The sequence below is a fragment of the Heterodontus francisci genome, chromosome 2 (genome assembly GCF_036365525.1).
Source record: "Heterodontus francisci isolate sHetFra1 chromosome 2, sHetFra1.hap1, whole genome shotgun sequence".
NCBI lineage: Eukaryota > Metazoa > Chordata > Chondrichthyes > Heterodontiformes > Heterodontidae > Heterodontus > Heterodontus francisci.
This window is the reverse complement of record NC_090372.1, coordinates 200,114,229-200,136,093: the sequence shown is the minus strand read 5'-3', so window position 1 is coordinate 200,136,093 and position 21,865 is coordinate 200,114,229. Positions and strand designations below refer to the sequence as shown.

The following is a 21,865-nucleotide window of genomic DNA, read 5'->3' as shown; positions in this document are numbered from 1 at the left end:
GGTGCGTTGCTGCAGTGCATCTTGTAGATGGTACACACTGCTGCCCCTGTGTGTCGGTGTTGGAGGGAGTGAATGTTTATAGATGGGGTGCCAATTAAGCGGGCTGCTTTGTCCTGGATGGTGTTGAGCTTCTTGAGTGTTGTTGGAGCTGCACCGATCCAGGCAAATGGAGAGTATTCCATCACATTCCTGACTTGTGCCTTGTAGATGGTGGACAGGCTTTGGGGAGTCAGGAGGTGAGTTACTCGCCGCATGATTCCTAGCCTCTGACCTGCTCTTGTAGCCACTGTATTTATATGGCTACTTCAGTTCAGTTCTGATCAATGGTAGCCCCTAGGATGTTGATAGTGGTGGATTCAGCAATGGTAATGCCATTGAATGTCAAGGCGTGATGGTTAGATTCTCTCTTGTTGGAGATGGTCCTTGCCTGGCACTTGTGTGGCACAAATGTTACTTGCCACTTATCAGCCCAAGCCTGATATTGTCCAAGTCTTGCTGCATTTCTACACAGACTGCTTCAGTATCTGAGGAGTCAGTGATGTCCTGGAGCTGAGATGATTGACCTCCAACAACCACAACCATCTTCCTTTGTGCTAGGTATGACTCAGGCCAGCGGAGGGTTTTCCCCCTGATTACCATTGACCTTAGTTTTGCTAGGGCTCCTTGATGCCATACTCGGTCAAATGCTGCCTTGATGTCAAGAGCAGTCACTCTCACCTTACCTCTTGAGTTCAGCTCTTTTTTCCATGTTTGAACCAAGGCTGTAATGAGGTCTGGAGCAGAGTGGCCCTGGTGGAACCCAAACTGAGCATCACTGAGCAGGTTATTGCTAAGCAAGTGCCGCTTGATGGCACTGTCGATGACACCTCGGTAATTGGCCAGGTTGGACTTGTCCTGTTTTTTGTGTACAGGACATACCTGGGCAATTTTCCATAATTGCTGGATAGATGCCAGTGTTGTAGCTGAACTGGAACAGCTTGGCTAGGGGCGCGGCAAGTTCTGGAGCACAGGTCTTCAGTACTATTGCCGGAATATTGTCAGGGCCCATAGCCTTTGCAGTATCCAGTGCCTTCAGCCGTTCCTTGATATCACACGGAATGAATCGAATTGGCTGAAGTCTGGCATCTGTGATGCTGGGGACTTCAGGAGGAGGCCGAGATGGATCATCAACTCGGCACTTCTGGCTGAAGATTGTTGCAAATGCTTCTGCCTTATCTTTCGCACTGATGTGCTGGGCGCCACCATCTTTGAGGATAGGGATATTTGTGGAGCCACCTCCTCCAGTTAGTTGTTTAATTGTCCACCACCATTCACAGCTGGATGTGGCAGGACTGCAGAGCTTAGATCTGATCTGTTGGTTATGGGATCGCTTAGCTCTGTCTATTGCATGCTGCTTACGCAGTTTGGCACACAGATAGTCCTGTGTTGTAGCTTCACCAGGTTGACACCTCATTTTGAGGTATGCTTAGTGCTGTTCCTGGCATGCCCTCCTGCACTCTTCATTGAACCAGGGTTGGTCGCCTGGCTTGATGGTAATGGTAGAGTGGGGGATATGCCGGGCCATGAGTTTACAGATTGTGGTTGAGTACAATTCTGCTGCTGCTGATGGCCCACAGCGCCTCATGGATGCCCAGTTTTGCATTGCTAGATCTGTTTGAAATCTATCCCATTTAGCACAGTGGTAGTGCCACGCAACACGAAGGAGGGTATCCTCAATGTGAAGGCGGTACTTCATCTCCACAAGGACTGTGCGGTGGTCACTCCAGATGGCATACAGTCTGGTGTCCAAGTCCACATAGATGGGTCACTGGGATCTTTTCTGGATCAGTTCTTTTCAGGTGATGTCAAGAGAAAGTCTTCCAGAAGCTTCTCAGGAGAAATGCTGTTGCTGCTTTGATTTCTCTATTTCTTACATTTAAGTCTCAGGGTTTCTCAAAGAACATAGAACATAGAACAGTACAGCACAGTACAGGCCCTTCGGCCCACGATGTTGTGCCGAACCTTTAACCTACTCTAAGATCAAACTAACTACCTACCCTTCATTCTACTATCATCCATGTACCTATCCAAGAGTCGCTTAAATGTCCCTAATGTATCTGCTTCTACTACCACCGCTGGCAGCGCATTCCACGCACCCACCACTCTCTGTGGAGGAGAGATGAACTGGTCTTATCTTTTAGCAGGCTGACCTCCAGCTGACTCAAAACATTATTCAAAAATGAAGACCACTGTTGAGCACCATAAATCTTGACATGTCACTTCTCTTGTAAACAACTCCCATAGTCAGAAGGCACCTTTTGTTTACTTAGCTGAAGACATGTGACATCCAGTAAATGTTTTTAAAACAGAGTCCTTCCAGTTACCCTTTAGAAAAACACATCCATTGGATCCATCTCCACAATTCAAAGACACAAGTCCTCAAAAAATATTTAAAAAATGGAAGCACTGATAGTGTGTTTTCAGATGATATCACTGAGGGGTAGCATGTGGTGAGAAATAGAAGGGGAGCCAAGGATAGAAGCCATTGCAGTTGAGAAATAGAAGGGGAGCCAAGGATAGAAGCCATTGCAGGTGATTCTCCGGCGATGATTCAATAGATAAGAATAGAACCAAGCAAGGGTAGTTCCATCCAGCTGGACGACGGGGGAGAGATGTTGGAGGAGGGTGGTGTGGTTAATTGTGTTGAAGGCTGCAGATAGTTTGAGAAGATGAGGAGGGATAGTTATTCACTGTCACAGTCATAAAAAATGTCATTTGTGACTTTGATGCTGGTTGTTTTCATACTGTGGCGGAGCCAGAAACCTGTTTGGAGATGTACAGAAGTGAAATCCTTTTGGGAGGTGACAACACATTCAAGAACTTTGGATAGGAAAGGAAAATTGGGGATGTGGCGGTAGTTTGCAAGGACGGAGGGGTCAAAGGTGAGATTTGGAAAGGTAGAGTAATTTCCATGACCCCTCTAAGCCAGTCAACTAGCAATTCCCCAATAAATAAATCCTTTTTAAACCTCTCTGGAGGGTCAGATAAAACCAACAATAAACTAACCCCCTGAGCTTTTCCAAGATAACTGCTTCCTGTAATAAATTCATTCATTTTATTTCCTATAAAAGGCAAATTACTTAATCACCCCAAGCCCCCTGAGCTGAGTGGTAACCAGTATCAATCAATTATTTCCCTTCAGCCTCACATAAATGATCGATAACTCCTACCAATTAAGTCTTCTCTGCCATTCAGCTGTGGTCAGTCCAAGTTTCTCAAAGTATTCACTATACACCTGTAAGGTGCTAAGTAAACATTCCCTGACTCAGCCTTCAGTATATTGTAATCATTTAATTTCTGACGGAACATTACCATTAATCATTAAATAAAAGTGAGCTCAACCCAATTCAACCTACTCAATTCATCAATGATTTCTCCCACTTGCACTAAATAAATACATGTATCACTTCTTCATAGTGATAAATGCGTAAGGCAGTCCCTTTAGATCAGAAGGTTTATCGAGTGAGTAGTGAGTAGTCCAGCCAGAAGTGATGAGTGGATGATCCATCTTGGCCTACTCCTGAGGTCCCCAACATTACAGATGCCAGTCTTCAGTCAATTAGATTCACTTCACATGATATCAAAACAGCTGAACGCACAGGAGAGAGAAAAGGCTATGGGTCCTGGCAATATCCTGGCTGTAGTACTGAAGACTAGTGCTCCAGAACTACCCATGCCTCTAGCTAAGCTGTTCCATTACAGCTACAACACTGGCATCTATCCACCAATGTGGAAAATTGCCCAGTAATGTACTGTCCACAAAAACAGGACAAATCCAATCCAGCCAATTACTGCTCCATCAGTCTACTTATCACCAGCAAAGTGATGGAAGGTGTCGTCGACTGTGCAATCAAGCGGCACTTACTCAGCAATAACCTGGTCACCAATGATCAGAATGGGTTTCTCCAGGTCCACTCAGCTCCTCCAGACCTAATTACAGCCTTGGTCCAAAAATGGACAAAATAGCTGAATACCAAGGGTGACTGTCCTTTGCATCTAGGCAGCATTTGACCGAGTACAGCAACGAGGAGCCCTAGCAAAATTGAAGTCAATGGGAATCAGGGGGAAAACTCTCTGCTGGTTGGAGCCATATCTAGCACAAAGGAAGATGGTTGTTGGAGACCAATCATCTCAATCCCAGGACATGGCTGCAGGAGTTCTTCAGGGTAGTGTCTTCAGCCCAACCATCTTCAGCTACTTCGTTAATGAGCTACCCTCCATCATAAGGTCAGAAGTGGAGATGTTCGCTGATGATTGCACAATGTTCAGTACCATTTTCAACTCCTCAGGTACTGAAGCAGTCTATGGATCTGGACAACATTCAGGCTTGGGCTGATAAGAGGCAGTGACCATTTAAAACAAGGGACAATCTAACCTTCTCGCTTTGACATTCCTCTACCTCTACTAAACCACCCAACATCAATATCCTGGGTTACCATTGACCAGAAACTTAATTGGACCAGGCACATGAATACTATGGCTACAAGAGCAAGTCAGAGGCTGGAAAGTCTGTGGCAGGTAACTCACCTCCTGGCTCTCCAATGCGGGTCCACCATCTACAAGGCACAAGTCAGGAGCGTGATGCAATGCTCTCTACTTGCCTTGATGAGTGCAGCACCAACAACACTCAAGAAGCTTGATGCCATCCAGGACAAAGCAAGCCGATTGATTGGCACCCCATCCACCACCTTAAACATTCATTCCCTCCACCACCAATGCACATAGTATCAGAATGTACCATTTACCAGATACACAGCAGCAACTTGCCAAGACGCCTTTGACAGCACCTTTCAAACCTGCCACTCTACCACCTAGAAGGACAAGGCACATGGGAACACCACTACCTGAATGTTCCCCTTCCAGTCATGCACCATCCTGACTTGGAACTAAATCGCTGTTCCTTTATTGTCACTGGGTCAAAAACCTGGAACTCTTTCCCTAACAGCACTGTTGGTGTACGCACATGGACTGCAGCTGTTTAAGAAAGTGGCTCACTACCACCTTCTCAACGGCAATTCGGGATGGCAATAAATGCTGGCCTTGTCAGCGACACTCACATCCCATGAACGAATATATAAATAAAATAAATGAATAAAATGTTGAACTCCATGGACTGGGAAAGATTGTGTCAGTCCCTTCCTGTGCTGCATTAACTGATCTCAGCCAGAGTAGTGGTAGAGTCACTGCAACAGACCACAGTGCCTTGGAATTGAAGAGGGGAAACCTGTTGAGGATTTAAGCTCTGTATATTATGCAGTACATACTGCACAAAGGATTGGGCTGGGCTACTTTGTCCCTGGTGATTGATGCTTACCACCAAGCTTCATGCATCAGTCTTGACCAGAAGAGTATGGCAGTAACATGTTGTATGTGCCAGTGGCGCCATACTGGGTAAGAATGCAACATTTTCAGAAGGAGAGGAGAGGGCTAAAATTTATCAAAAAGTGTCCTGTCTACCAGATTTCAAAATAAATCAATTGGTTTATCAAGTAATTTCCATTCCAATTCTATTACTGTATACCTCCCTCTTGCTTAACCATTTTTCTCCTTCACACTATTTATATGAAGTACTACTACTCAATTTTCGTTCAACTCCCTGCTTAACTCCCTGCTCAACTCGTATTCCGGATACCCTATTCTGTTGTCCACTCCTTATGATCTCTCCTTTGGCCCCATGGCCCTCCTTTTAATTTGAATTATGTTGCCATTGTGAAGATATTTTCCTCAACCACACCATTTTGCTCTGTGCATCACTTGCCTTTTCCTCTGTTCACAGCTTCTTCACCTTACACTGCTTCTTCACAAGTCATTTTTCTATTTTCCTTTGACTTGATTTTCAAATCTGATCAGTTCCTTTTCTCCACCTCATGTTTTCTTTTAGCATCTTTTTGGAAAAGTCTGTACATTTCCGTGAGCACACTCACCAGAATGATACAGATGATAAAAGAGTTAAATTATGAGGGAAGGTTGCATAGTTTAGGCTTGTATTCCCTTGATTATAGAAGATTAAAGGGTGATCTAATTGAGGTGTTTAAGATGATTAAAGGATTCAATAGAGTAGGTAAAGAGAAATTATTGCTTCTGTTAGGGGAGCCTAAAATATGGGGCCATTAGCTTAAAATTAGAGGTAGGCAATTTTGTAGGGATATCAGCAAGCCCTTCTTCACACAACTCTTAGTGGAAAACAGAAACTTTCTTCAGCTAATCAAAGACAGTCAGTATGGTTTTAGGAGTGGGAGGTCATGCTTGAATATTTTATTGGATTTCATTGAGGAGATGACAGATCTAATAGATAGGAGAAGGACAGTGGATAGTATCTACTTGGAATTCAGGAAGGCATGCGGCGCTGTGCCATATAATGGGTTATTACATAAAGTTCAAGCCACTGGAATAGATGAGAATGTATTAAAATGGATTAACAAATGCTTGGTTGGTAAATAACAATGAGTAGTAGTGCAAAAGCAAAATACTGTGGATGCTGGAAATCTAAAATAAAAACAGGAAATGCTGGAAATACTCAACAGTCAGGCAACATCTGCAGAAAGAGAAACAGATCTAATGTTTCAGGTCGTAGGGGTTTGTAGGTCTGGAGGAGGTTACAGAGATAAGGAGGACCAAGGCCATGGAGAGATTTGAACACAAAGATGAAAATTTTAAAAGCGCGATGTTGCTGGATCATTACAGTGACGACGATTTCTGTTTGATCTGTGGGATTAACGCATTACCAGATATTGGGCATGTAGAGGTACACATTGGTTTATAGGGAGTGAGGGGTTCCTTACTGGAGTGGATATTGATGCTGAGCAGATGAAAAACACCAATGTTAAACAAAAACATAACAGCTCTATATAAATGTACGTTCTTCCTTTTTCTATCTTGCCCAAAAAGAGTTAACCAAAATAAAAAAAACATAAGGTCTATTTAAAACTAGCTACAGCAGTTGGTAACATAAATCTCTGAGTAAAGAAAAGCCCTAAAATCTTTAATCACACAATGGATCCAGCCCTCCTGTGGGGGCAGAAGAATGGGGAATCAATGCTTTCTCAACTCAAAAGATTGTTGCTCGGAGAAAATTTATTGTGGAGAAACCTATTATAAGGTTCCATGTGAAATTGTTCATTGCTGGTTTATGAAACTTTCCTGCAGCAGGGCAAATAAAATTACATTGCTGTTCCTTTGGGAGAACTAGGAAGGTATTACTTGCATTTACAATCGATTATTATATGAAGTCTTTTCTAAAATTACCTTGTGACTCAATAGGCACCCCAGTCATTGCACATGTCTGCAATAATGACAAGCAAAATTTATTTCATGCTACATCAGACTAAACTGATCCTTATAAACTTCAGCCTGGAGAAAGTTTCCTAAGCTCCATCAGTCTTTTCTACAGGGAAATGTGGAGTATAATGAGAATTGAAGAAAAATCAGTATAAGCTCATTACCAGGCAGAATAGAGGGCAGATTGACAGCTAACAGCAAAGGGGAAGTAAGGCAACACATGTCTGAAGACTGGGATTCAGATTTTAGATGACTGCTGAATTCCTGTGGTCACTTCTCAAGATTCTGATTTTAAATTCAACAAGTTGAAGTTGAACGAAAACTCAGTGTAGGGATGTTACCCTACCTTGAGTTCTCTTCTATCATATTTTTCATTGAACTAACATTCTCTCCTCCTGTCCAGAAGATGCTGCCTTCTTGCTGGGATGTGGTTTCAAAAGATGCTCATCTCAATAGAGTATCACACTAAAGTGGTTGTTCATATGTAACGTTAGTCATTGTGTGTCAGTGGGCTATTTTATTATGGAGGATTGCAGCCATGTCCTCATATATGTCCTCATACAAAAGCAAAATCCTGCGGGTCTGAAATCTGAAATAAAATCAGAAAATACTGGAAATACTCAGCAGATCTGACAGCATCTGTGGAGAGCAAAACAGAGTTAATATTTCAGGTCTGTGGCCTTCCGTCAGATGATTTCCCTGGCAAATGTCTGAGACTGAACCAGATTGTTTGCACCTTTGGTATCATATTTGACCCAGAGATGAGCTTCCAACCACATATCTGCGCCACCACTAAGACTGCTTATTTCCACCTCCGTAATTCAGTTACGTGGATAGATACCCCCATGGAGTGAGGGGCGCACGGAGTGGAGACGTAGTCAGAATGCGAAGGTGGGGATTTGGTTTACGTGGTAAGTTCCGGTAAGTTTTTTTTAAAAATGGGCGGCACAGTGGCGCAGTGATTAGCACTGCAGCCTCACAGCTCCAGCGACCCGGGTTCAATTCTGGGTACTGCCTGTGTGGAGTTTGCAAGTTCTCCCTGTGTCTGCGTGGGTTTTCTCCGGGTGCTCCGGTTTCCTCCCACAACCAAACACTTGCAGGTTGATAGGTAAATTGGCCATTATAAATTGCCCCTAGTATAGGTAGGGGAATATCGGGACAGGTGGGGATGTGGTAGGAATATGGGATTAGTGTAGGATTAGTATAAATGGGTGGTTGATGGTCGGCACAGACTCGGTGGGCCGAAGGGCCTGTTTCAGTGCTGTATCTCTAAATAAAATAAAATAAATAAAAATAAAATAAATGTTGAGACTGTTTTCTTTGGAGAAGAGAAGGTTGAGAGGAGATTTGATAGAGGTGTTCAAAATCATGAGGGGTCTGCACAGAGTAGATAGGGAAAAGCTGATCCCATTGGGGGAAGGATTGAGAACAAGAGGGCACAGATTTAAGATAATTGGCAAAAGAAGCAATGGCAACATGAGGAAAAAAATGTTTGTGCAGCAAGTGGTTAGGATCGGATATGCACTACCTGTGAATGTGGTGGAAGCAGGTTCAATTGAAGCATTCAAGAGTGAATTGGATTGTTATCTGACAAGGAAGCATGTGTAGGGCTGCGGGGAGAAGGCAGGGGAGTGGCACCAGGTAAATTGCTCTTTCAGAGAGTCAGTGCAGACACGACGGGCTGGATGGCCTCCTTCAGTGCTGTAACAATTCTGTGACTCTGACTCTGTCTCAGCTCACTGCTGCTGAGACCCTCATCCATGCCTTTATGTCTAGACTTGACTATTCCAACAAACTCCTGGATGGCCTCACAAATTCTACCCTCTGTAAACTTGAGGTCATCCAAAACTCTGCTGCCCATGTCCTTACTTGCACTAAGTCCCGTTCACTCATCACTGCCTACTGACCTACGTTGGCTTTCAGTTAAAGCAACGCCTTGATTTTAAAATTCTCATCCTTGTTTACAAATTGCTTCATGACCTCACCACTCCCTATTTCTGTAGTGTCCTCCAGCCCTAAAACCATCTGCGATATCTACCCTCCTCCAATTCTGCCTTCTTAAACAATTCCCAATTTTAATCACTTCACCATTGGCAGCCGTATCATCAGCTGCCAAGGGCCTAAAGTCTAGAATTCCCTCCCTAAACCTCACTTTACTTCTTAAAGCCTACCTATTTGAGCAAGCTATGTAACTGAATGGCTTGCTCGGCCATTTCAGAGAACAATTGTTGTGGGTCTGAAGTCAAATATAGGCCAGACCGGGTGAAGGACAGCAGATTTCTGTCCCGAAAGGCCTTAGCAAACCAGATGTTTTTTTCATGACACTCCAATAATTTCATAGTCACCATTATTTATTTATTGTTCGAGGTGTGTGTGTGTGTGTGTGTGTGTGTGTGTGTGTGTACGTGCTCATTCCTAATTGGACAGTGCATCACCAAATGAACTATTGGAGAAGTACTATCCTTTGCACATGTTGCAAAAAAGTCATTACTAAATAGAAAGATAGTATTACTGCATTGATTTTCTTTTTGAATGTTGTCATCAATGTGCCAATGCACATTTTAGAGAGCCATAATCTTTTCTATAGCTAATTGCAATGTCAACTGTCCATTGGGTTTATGAATGAATCAAATATTGCTATTTTGAGTGTGATTGGCATCCATTTGGCTGAACCTAGAGCTGGCAGGTGCTGAAACATCACAGCAGAAGGGATAACTCAGCTGGCTCAGGGGACATAAGAGGAAGAACTGCATCCTGTCCCAGATGTCACTGATTCTTTGGACTTTCCCACCTATGAGATTTGCATGTTCTGATACATGAGGATGCAGTTATGTGGATTCTTTTCTGTATCAAGCCTCATCACTCTTCTGATTTATTCTCAAAATCTTCAAGACGTACAGCAATAGAATAAAATTAAGTCATTTACAGATCCTTGTTCTTTGTAAAGTGATAAAATCACAAAATTTACAAAAGGAATCAAAACAGAGGATGAACACTATATTCTGATTGATTACAAGGCAAGACATGAACTACATGCCTCTTCAAACAGAGACAACTCAAAGTAAAATCAACGACTATGATATAAGTGTCGTAGACAGGTTCAAAACAAACTAATCCCAGGAGATAGATGGTATTTATTGCAAAGTATAAAAAGAGACTCGGGAAGAGATTTACAAAGCACATACAGCCGTTGTAATAGAAGACTAGACACTAGTCAAGTACCAGTAGATTGGAAAATTCAATGCGGTGCCCATCTTCAAAAAGGGTACTAGAACAGACACAGGTAAGAACAGATATATTAACCTTAGCTCCATACTGTAAAATAATGGAATCAATTATCGGGAGTAGCTCTATACCAATAATTTAGTAAACAGAAGCTAAAAGGGATCTGAATGGAAGGATCCTGCCTGGCTAACCTCTGTGCTTCTTTAAGGCAGTGATACTCAAATAGACTGTGGAAAACCCTACAACATGATGCATTTAGACTTTTGGCTGGTGTTAGCTGTGACTCAGCTCTGTTACCTGAGTCGGAAGGTTGTAGGTTCAAGTCCCACTCCAGAGACTTGACAAAAGGCTGACACTCTAGTGCAGTACAGAAGGAGCGCTGCACTATCAAAGGTGCTGTCTTCCAGGTGAGCTGTTAAACAAAGGCCCTGTCAGCTCTCTCAGGTGCATGTAAAACATCCTATGGCACTAAGTTGAAGAAGAATAAGAGAGTTCTTCCTAGTGTACTAGGCTAATATTTCTCACTCTACCACCATCACTAAAAACAGGTTTTCTGTTCATTATCACATTGCTGTTTGTGGGAGCTTGATATATGTAAATTAACTGCCATGTTTCCTATATTACAACAGTGACTATACTTCAAAAATACTTAATTGGTTGTAAAGTGCTTTGGAATGTCCTGAAGTTGTGAAAGGCATTAGAGAAATGCAAGTCTTTCTTTTCCAAAAGGCACTTGTGCTAGGATTATTTGAAGGCAAAGGTAGAATGATAGGGTGGCTCCTTGGAGACCCAAGCTATTTCATTCAGTACTAGCTAATAGCACCCCTGTGCCAGCCACAGGTAAAATGAGAGCTGTACAGCTACTGTGACCATTATAGCAGAGCTTCAGATACATCAACAGATCAAAACAAGGCTTACAATACTGCCTGGTCAGGTTCTGAAAGATAAGTGTGGTTCCCTGAATGTCACATAACTGCAATACAACAGAGCTTAATCATAGAAAGCTAGAAATCACAGCGCAGAATGAAGCCTTTGCTGGTAGTAGTTATTCAACAATCCAGTTTAATGTCACATTCGTGCCTTTTCCTTTTATCCTTTTTGATTGCTCCTTTTCAATAGCTTATCCATAGAGTGGGAGGCCAAACCATATTCAGGGACAGAGCAGAATGGCGACACAGACAAAAGGGGATGTTGTTGCAGAGACACTCATACAGCCAGTAAGACGGGTGTGCCAAGCACCGAGAGAGGACATATTCAATTGGTGCCTGGGCTTCCCCTTTATGAAAACAACCCTGTCCACATGTACACCTGAACTATAATCACCAATACTATCCTCTGAACTACCATCAATGCCCTTCGGTGTTCTGCATGAAACAATTTGCACAGAGTTCAAGTGCAGTGCAACTACTGCATTATTACTCTTCTATTACATGTTTAGTGTCTGGCCTTAGATATTCTCTTGGGTTTGTGGAAACTTGGTGTGAATTTGGAATTAATTGTGAACCTGACTGGGCACTGCAATTTGGCTGGAGCTCTGCTCCTGTCAGCAGATTGCACAAAGTGAAGGTTTTACACTTGGGTTGAAAGAAGGGGAGGCCACTTTGTCTTTGGGTGATATTGTAAAATGAAGCGATAATGATCCAGCTGTTATCCACCTCTCCCGATTAGAAATAAAATTGGGGAGATATATATAATGCGTGGCTGAATTGATGGGCAGGATTTTATTCTGCCCTTGGAGATGGCACGGAGGCAGTGGGGCAACCAAAGTGCCATGAGGTGCTGTTCCTGATGTTGCCCGGGCCCCCTGCCTTTTTGTCCGGGGCGGCGAAGACCAACGGCCCACCGCCATGTGGAGACACCACCAGGTAAAGCCTGGCGGCTTCCTAGTGGAGCCGGGGGATGGGTGCCTCCTTTGGGGCAATCCAGGGCTCCTGGAGGGCCCCCCCCCCATGGCAATGATCACTGCCACCCCTCCAGGAAGATCTGCCCCCCACCATCTTCACCAAACTGTCCCCCTCAACCTGTTGCCGGAGCCTCAGTGACCCCCAACCCCACTCACCTCTCCCGGGGTTTTCTCCTCTCTTCAGTACTACAAGGCCTCCTGCAATACTGGCAGTGGCTACTGCTCCCAGTGACACTGCCAGTACTGCAGAGCTGCTGGCCATCTAATTCGCTGGCATCTTTTGGACGTGGGAGCTCGTCCCTTATAGAGATGGTGTCCTTGACAGCGGGCAGTTAATTGGCTGTCTGCTGTTAAATATCTACCGGGGTCTGACGGAGAGACGAGGCGAGGTTTCCCCTCGCCTTCTGGCCAGCCACTGGGACCCCCGTCGCCAGAATAAAATTCGGCCAGATATCTTTGTTTTACGCTATCGCCCAAAGACAAAATTATATCCAAGCTTTTCTTGTATGCGAAAATTCTCATATATTTATTCTTTCATGCATGGATCAAGTATTTGTTTATTTGGAGTTCTCCATGATTAAATTTCAGAACTTTAACTATTATGAGACCATGATTTGAGTGACGAGATTACAAAGACATCAAATATGATTTTCTGATGCCACTTGGGTGCTCTAATCCCCACTCTATCAATAGTCTACATTGTAGAACTACGAGGCATTAGTGATGGAGGTATTCTCACTGTGGCAATAAGTACCTAAAAAGCATTTTAGAACATTTTTTTGCAGAGATGGTCTCAGATTTTATCAGTCAGCCCAGAATTGAAGCTGTGTTCAATGCAGGAAATCAGACGTTTTAGCAATCTGTTTTTTTGTTGCGAAGAATGCCTGTCAGAATCATTTCTGAATGTGAAACCTTCATTCAAGGTAACCATCTGAATTGGATGCTGAAAAAGCTGCAAGATTGTGTGAAGTTTGGGTATTCATTTTCTATACAATAAAGTTATTTCTCTGGAGATTAAATGTGAAATGAAATTTTGTCCACTGTTATAGTGAGTAGCTGAGCCACACAGATCAGAAACTTGCCAGTTTCAGACCCCGTCTCTAGTCAGTTAGCTGATCTTAACCGATATGCCTGTTACAATGAATCTTGAGTTAGTGGTGGGAAAGTTGGCCAAGATTTCACGCCCTGCTGCAATCAAGTGGGAGTGGCTGGAAGTGCACATGTCTGTACATTAACTAAGGGGCAAGCCTAGTTGCGATTGCCTGCTTGGTCAAATAGCCTGTCAGCATTGGTTGTCAAGGCTCACACATGAATGCTTGTCACCATGGCGAGGTGTTTGCACGTTGCTATCACCTGTGAAACCTTTGAGAGAGGGAAGGGGAAAGTTAGTGAGGACAGAGAGACAGTAAAGTAAAATAAAATGGTCCCCCAGAATGAACTAGATGTCATGGGAACAGAATATTTCCTGGTCAAAAGTCCACTATGATCTCTGATAACATTTGCTTCAGAATACATGCTAAGGATTTAGAAAATGTAATTTTTAGAGTAACCAATTTGAATTTTGTTTAATTAAATAAAGCATTTTTTTTTATTTTAACAGCAAGCATTTCAAGTCAGCAGATATGAAGTATCACCGGATATGAAGTATGTGCTGCTTGCGTATGATGTTAAACAGGTAGGTACAGTCTTTGGTTTATTTAATGACCATTCTATTGAAAGCAACATCCAACTAAATATCTGCTCAGTGCAAAAATACAATCTCAATGCTTCAATGCTTTTTGTCATCGTAAATTAGTTCTTAAAAATTGGTTTCAAATAACTGTATTTTTTATGGTGTGTTGTGGTAATAATGTTCTGGATGGAGCAAGTGATTTGTTATTATTTAGATACAATCTGCCCAGAATATTCACGAACTCCAGGACCTTTTGTGCAGAACATCAGTACTTAGCTACACATGATGAACATAGAAGTTCCTGTGTTGTCCATTAGTCAACAAACAACGTGCCCTACCCATCTGAATGTGCTTTGTGTAACAACAGTGGTACTCAATAACTAATTTCAACAGGGGTGATTTTCAAGAAGCATCAGATGTTGTGATTTAAGGGAACAAATGTAGGTTTCTATGTGAAGCATGATGGACTGAGTGGCTTTACTTATCATTATATTTCTTTTTAAGAATATCGTAGGACATTTAAGCCACCAAGCCCATTCCCTGGTTGATAAAGCTCTACTCTTCTGCTTGCCAGTGAAAGTAGATGCCAGTCATTGACTGTATGGCACATTTGCCTGGTAAAAGAACTTGCATTTATATAGATCATCAAGTAATTGAACATATGATTGCTGTACCAGTGGACTGATTACAATTGGACAGTTAGCACCTTCTGTCACTAGGGAACAGGAACAAAAACAAGGAGCGTGTATAGAATAAAATGAAAGTAAGGGTTGATAAGTGTTAACTTTGTTCTGTTTTCACGAGAATAAGGAATTCTACATGAAATGCAAAATATACTGGAATTGAGCTGATGGATGTTAATGTTGCTGACAAAATACAGCACTGGTGATATTTAATTCATCCCCCCTCCTTTTCTCAGGCTGGGGTCTGCTTTCTCGAGTGCCACAAGAGCCTCACCTGAATAGGTAACTCTCATTGATTCCCAGCAAGCTATTTAACAGTTGGAAAGCATCACAGCGAAACATAATTCAGTGTTCAGCCGACATCAGCACATAAACTTTCCAACCAGGGCCAGCGGATATGGATCAAAAGCAGAAAACTTGGTTAATTTATCCCTTCCTTAGCTCAGGTACATTGAGGCCAATCATAGCATCTAAAATTGATGCCATAGCGGACAATAGCTAACTCAGCAAAGTTTACCTTCAACCCGAGGACTTTCTGGTCATTACACCTCAGTACCTCATTAAGAGTCCAAGTCAGGATAAAAGACCTCACAGCAAATAAGCCCCAAGGATATGTGGTATTTATCTCAGAATGTTGGAAGACACAGGGAGGAAGATTGTTGAGTTGCTGGATGCTGAGGAGGTACCAGTAGGTTGGAATCAGGACAATATGTTTCCCATGTTCAACAAGGCTGATAAAGCAGGCACTAGCAACAATCAGTCTAACTTCCATTCTGTATAAAATAATGGAATTGACTGTGGGGGGTAAACTTGAGGATCCTTTGAACAATAGCAGCCACGTAATGATGAATACAGGATGGGAGGATCATGCTTCACCAAACCCCTTGAAAGTTTTGAGGAATTGGCACCCCAAGTAAAAAGCCCTCGACTTTCAAAAGGCTTGTGACAGAGTTCCACACAAAAGGCTGCTCGTAAAATTCAAAGCTGTGGGGATTCAGGATGGATAAGGACTCTCGGCATGGATAAGAAACTGGTTGTTGTGCCAGGGTGGAGGTAAGTACTGAGTGCCGTACCACAGTGCTTGGGGTTGGGATCATCATTTACATAAATAACCTAGTCTTAAAAACTGAATGAACATTGGCTAAATTTGCTGATGATACCTAACTGGGAAGAGCAGCTCAGAAATGAGCTGGATAAAGTAAATATGTGGGCAGATTAGTGGCAGATGAAATTTCATGTAAACAAGTAAAAATACTGCACGTGGAGCAGAAAGATAGGTGACACATGTACTGCATGAATGCTATTGAAATAGCTAAGGATGAATCTGAAAGAGATCTCGGAGTCTTAGAAGCCTCAATGCAATGTTCAACCAATGCAGAGCGGAAATCAACAATGCTCATAGAAAGTTGAACTACGTAGCCAAAACACTTGAATATTAGGGCTGTATTTTACTGGCCCCCTGATGTCGGGGGTCACGGCTAGGGTGCCCATATGTTTACTTTGTCTAGCTCATTTCTGAGCTGCTCCTCCCAGTTAGGTATCATCAGCAAATGTAATGGCTAAGGGGCCTGGAATATGGCTTTGGGAGAGGCCCACCATGGGCCTTGACGCCAGGAAGGCCCAGGCCCATATTGCTGGCGGCGGCAAGGCCTCATGGTGGCCCCCCTCGCCACTCGGTGACGGGAGCCATATTTACATATTTTTTAAAATGCTAATTACTGAATTAAATAAATACGTGCTCCTGCCGTCCATTCTGCTGCCATATTGGAGCCTGTGGCTGGAACTACCACGCAATTAGATCTCAGACTGTTGATATAAGGTGAAACATTGGTGGGGAGTGAGGGAGCAGGTACGTTTTCAGGGCAGGAGGGAGGGGAGTGGGGTAAAACTAATTTCATTGGTCAAGGGGGTGGTGGGAAGGGGTAAAGGTTAAAGGTTGTAAATGTTCAGGGGGGAAGGTCAGGTGTACAAGGTAAATATTTTGTGGGGAGAGGGCAAGGAATGTATTGTTTGTTCATGGGTGGGAGGGGGTGGGAGAGGGTCTTGAAACTTGTCTTCAATTTATTGGAATAAGTTCTATCTCAGCATTTCTTTAAAATTCAAATTAAATATAAGAGCTGGAAGCCCTTTAAAAATGGTGTAATGGAACCTGCGCAATGGCGCCGGACGCCATTGACGGGGATGACGTGGAGGGGGCGGTCTTACCCTGCCATGTAAATGAGCCGCCGCATTTAATATCGCAGCGGCTCTGTGGAGTAAAGCCCGCGCATGCAGGCCGCCATTTTGTACAGCCGCCGCCAATTAATATAAAATTCAGGCCTTAGTTTTTTTCTTATTCATTCACAGTTTGTGGACATAACTGGCAAGACCAACATTTATTGCCCATTCCTATTGCCCTTGAGAAGGTGGCGGTGAGCCGCCTTTGTGACAGATTGCTAGATCATTATTAGGGCAGTTATGAGTCAACCACATTGCCTTGGGTCTGGAGTCTCATTTAGGCCAAGCTGGGTAAGGATGGCAGATTTCCTTCCCGAAAGGACATATTGGCCGGAATTTTGCGCCTCCCCAAAGAGTGGGATAGTGGCGAGGTCAGGGGTGGGGCGTGCGTAAAATAGAGCTAGAGGCTTGGGGCGCCCTAACCGACCCGCTCCCGCCTCTACAATTTTACGCAGGGTGGCAGCGGCGAAAAATGTCCCGCCAGCCCCAGGCCAATCAAGGCCCTTAAGTGGCTATTAACTGGCAATCGCTCAAGCCCTGGCGAGGCCCCAAAGACTTACTTGTTCTCCGTGGCTACCCGACATCTTCTGTCTTCAGCTGGGGTGCAGTCCCAGCAGTGGCCACTGCTCCCAGACCAGGGGGAGGCGGGATCGCCACTGACTTTTCGGTCGGTGGATGGCTGCCGTCCGCTGAGGGTAAAATTCTGGCCATTATTACATTAATGGCACTGCATAAATGCAAGTTGTCATTGTAGCGAACCAAATGGTTTTTTTACAGACAATTTGGTAGTAAAATTATCACCTTTACTGATGCTAGCGTTTTTATTCTAGATGTGTTTAATTAACCCAGAAGATTTCGGCCCTTTTTCCACTTGTGGGGAGCCAAAATCTGAGGTCCAAAAATATTAGATAGTCACTAATGAATCCAATAAAGAATTCAGGAGAAACTTCTTTACCCAGGAGATTGGTTAGAATGTGGAACTTGCTACCACACCAAGTAGTTAAGGCGAATGGGATAGATGCATTTAAGGGGAAGCTAGATAAACAGATGAGGTAGAAAGGAATAGCAGGTAAATTGATGGGGTTAGATGAAGAAGGTGCAAAAAATATTTTCTAAAATGACACCAGAACTGAGAGGGTATACCAATCAGGAAAGATTAAACAGGCTGGGGCTCTCTTCTCTAGGAAAGAGAAGACTGAAAGGTGACCTGATCTTTAAGAGTATGAAATAGCGTAGACAAAGAGAAGATATTTCCATTTGAAGCTGAGACCAGACTAGGGGGCCATAAATATAAAATAGTTACTGTGATGAAAACCACACTGGTCAAATGAAAACATATTAATTTCATCATATGGAACACTACTTGAATTTTTACTGGATATTGAACATAACTTTTTAAGGAGACCACAGAGCTGAACAGCTGAAAACATGGCTGCACATTTGCATTCTGAGAGACAGTTGAATAGAGAGACAATGGAAGTGCATCCTGATTCAATTAGCGAGATGGGTTTTGTCAATAGTGGTGATCACAGGACATTGAGAGCCACTGACTTGGTAAGAGACAAACCTCTCCCCCTCCCCCCCCCCACTGAGTGTGACTGGAGAACATTTGAAATCAACAATCCTTGCAGACAATGCTGTTTCAATCAAAGAGCTGATTACGTGACTTACCTGCTGGTCAGCTGGGAATTGATTGAATTGTGCCGCACAGTAAGGGCAGACTGCAAATGAAGACAAAAGAGAAGAAAGCTATCTCCCTGTCTCTCTCTCTCAAGCAATGTCCCAGGGACCCACGGAAACAACTGAAGCCTCAAGACAGATGACCTTTTCAGCCTTCTGGTACCAGTGAAACAAGTTTGAAAGTGTGCACTGGGACCCAGTGAGAACTGCAAGACTTAACTCCAATCAAGGACTTTACATCCAAGCTAAAGACAGTAACTGAATTCAATTTACTACTCCAAACCCCCTCCCCCTTTATTCTTTCTCCCCTCCTATTTATGTGTGTGTGTTCATCTTGTATGCATGCGAGCATGGTTGCATTGCGTATTTTGGTAATTTTAACCGAGTTAGAGTAGTAAGGTTAATACATTTACATCTTCTTTAAACCTAAGAAAGCCTGTCTGGTTGCTTCATTTGCAATTAGAATTAGAATTAGAATTAGAATTAGAATTAGAATTAGAACATTACAGCGCAGTACAGGCCCTTCGGCCCTCGATGTTGCGCCGACCTGTGAAACCATCTGACCTACACTATTCCATTTTCATCCATATGTCTATCCAATGACCACTTAAATGCCCTTAAAGTTGGCGAATCTACTACTGCTGCAGGCAGGGCGTTCCACGCCTTTACTACTCTCTGAGTAAAGAAACTACCTCTCACATCTGTCCTATATCTATCACCCCTCAACTTAAAGCTATGTCCCCTCGTGTTTGCCATCACCATCCGAGGAAAAAGACGCTCACTATCCACCCTATCTAACCCTCTGATTATCTTATATGTCTCTATTAAGTCACCTTTCCTCCTCCTTCTCTCCAACGAAAACAACCTCAAGTCCCTCAGCCTTTCCTCGTAAGACCTTCCCTCCATACCAGGCAACATCCTTGTAAATCTCCTCTGCACCCTTTCCATAGCTTCCACATCCTTCCTATAATGCGGTGACCAGAACTGCACGCAATACTCCAGGTGCGGTCTCACCAGAGTTTTGTACAGCTGCAGCATGACCTCGTGGCTCCGAAACTCGATCCCCCTACTAATAAAAGCTAACACACCATATGCCTTCTTAACAGCCCTATTAACCTGGGTAGCAACCTTCAGGGATTTATGCACCTGGACACCAAGATCTCTCTGTTCATCTACACTACCAAGAATCTTCCCATTAGCCCAGTACTCTGCATTCCTGTTACTCCTTCCAAAGTGAATCACCTCGCACTTTTCCACATTAAACTCCATTTGCCATCTCTCAGCCCAGCTCTGCAGCCTATCTATGTCCCTCTGTACCCTACAACATCCTTCAGCACTATCCACAACTCCACCGACCTTAGTGTCATCTGCAAATTTACTAACCCACCCTTCTACACCCTCTTCCAGGTCATTTATAAAAATGACAAACAGCAGTGGCCCCAAAACAGATCCTTGTGGTACACCACTAGTAACTAAACTCCAGGATGAACATTTGCCATCAACCACCACCCTCTGTCTTCTTTCAGCTAGCCAATTTCTGATCCAAAGCTCTAAATCACCTTCAACCCCATACTTCCGTATTTTCTGCAATAGCGTACCGTGGGGAACCGTATCAAATGCCTTACTGAAATCCATATACACCACATCCACTGCTTTACCCTCATCCACCTGTTTGGTCACCTTCTCAAAAAACTCAATAAGGTTTGTGAGGCACGACCTACCCGTCACAAAACCGTACTGACTATCTCTAATGTACTTATTCTTTTCAAGATGATTATAAATCCTGTCTCTTATAACCTTTTCCAACATTTTACCCACAACCGAAGTAAGGCTCACAGGTCTATAATTACCAGGGCTGTCTCTACTCCCCTTCTTGAACAAGGGGACAACATTTGCTATCCTCCAGTCTTCCGGCACTATTCCTGTCGACAATGATGACATAAAGATCAAGGACAAAGGCTCTGCAATCTCCTCCCTAGCTTCCCAGAGAATCCTAGGGTAAATCCCATCTGGCCCAGGGGACTTATCTATTTTCACACTTTCCAAAATTGATAACACCTCCTCCTTGTGAACCTCAATCCCATCTAGCCTAGTAGCCTGAATCTCAGTATTCTCCTCAACAACATTTTCTTTCTCTACTGTAAATACTGACGCAAAATATTCATTTAACACTTCCCCTATCTCCTCTGATTCCACACACAACTTCCCACTACTATCCTTGATTGGCCCTAATGTAACTCTAGTCACACTTAGAGAGCAGTGAGTAAGGACTCACTGAGGTGTTAAGCTAAAAAAATGTGTTTTAAAAGTTAAACCCTGTTACGGCCAAACCAGGAAAGGGGCCAGAGAGGGACCTGAGACTCCTTCCTCACCCGGTTGTAACATCAATGATAAATCCAGTCGAGAACTCAAGAGAATTCAGGAATTGGTCACAATGTGAAACTCGCTACTACAAGAAGTAGTTGACATGAATAGCATAGATGCATTTAAGGGGAAGCTAGATAAGCACATGAGGGGGAAAGGAATAGAAGGATATATTTATGGAGTTAGAGGAAGAATGGTGGGCAGAGGCTGTTATGGAGCATAAGCGCTGACACAGAGCAGTTGGGCTGAATGACGTTTCTCTGCGCTGTAAATTCTCTGTAATTCAATGTAACTTCATTTCCAGTACAAATCAAGTTCCGAGCTCTGCTCTGTATATTGCTATTGACTGAAAATAGAAGTGACAGTACTGTGAGGAGTGACATTTTACCACATTAAACTGGTATGATCTCCTTTCCAACTTTACATCACAGATCATGCTGTAGTGCCACCTAGTGAATAGAGAGCAGAGTTTGTGATCTGCTGCTGCATGAACTGTCTCAGGCCGACAGGGAAGAAGATGTAATGAATCATTATAAAATACAGTTTAGGTAACAAAGAGATTACAGCTCCCATGAATCACTAAATCTCAAAAATGTAACAGGGTGCCTGAGCAATGGTTGACTTTGCAGTGCATCACTTAGATTGCGGGGGACTTGACATCCAAATGAGCTTTTTAAAGTAGTGTTTACAGTAAGGAGGCCTTCCTACATGAAGGCTATTGTTCAAACCTTCATTGTCTAGCAATGTAATTTAACACCATCACAACTGTCAAATGTTTCTTCTTTAGATACAAATGTTAAAGTT

The 21,865-nt window shown here is 43.3% G+C and overlaps 1 protein-coding gene across 2 annotated transcripts in view; it reads left to right on the top strand.

Moving 5' to 3' along the window:
• Positions 1-21,865, top strand: part of dpp6a (dipeptidyl-peptidase 6a) — a 1,544,902-nt gene that overhangs the window by 1,130,781 nt on the left and 392,256 nt on the right. For both annotated transcript variants that reach the window (XM_068015021.1, XM_068015020.1), the window contains exon 5: positions 14,046-14,120. In XM_068015021.1, the coding sequence (XP_067871122.1) occupies positions 14,046-14,120 (75 nt within the window). The remainder of the gene's footprint in view (positions 1-14,045; positions 14,121-21,865) is intronic.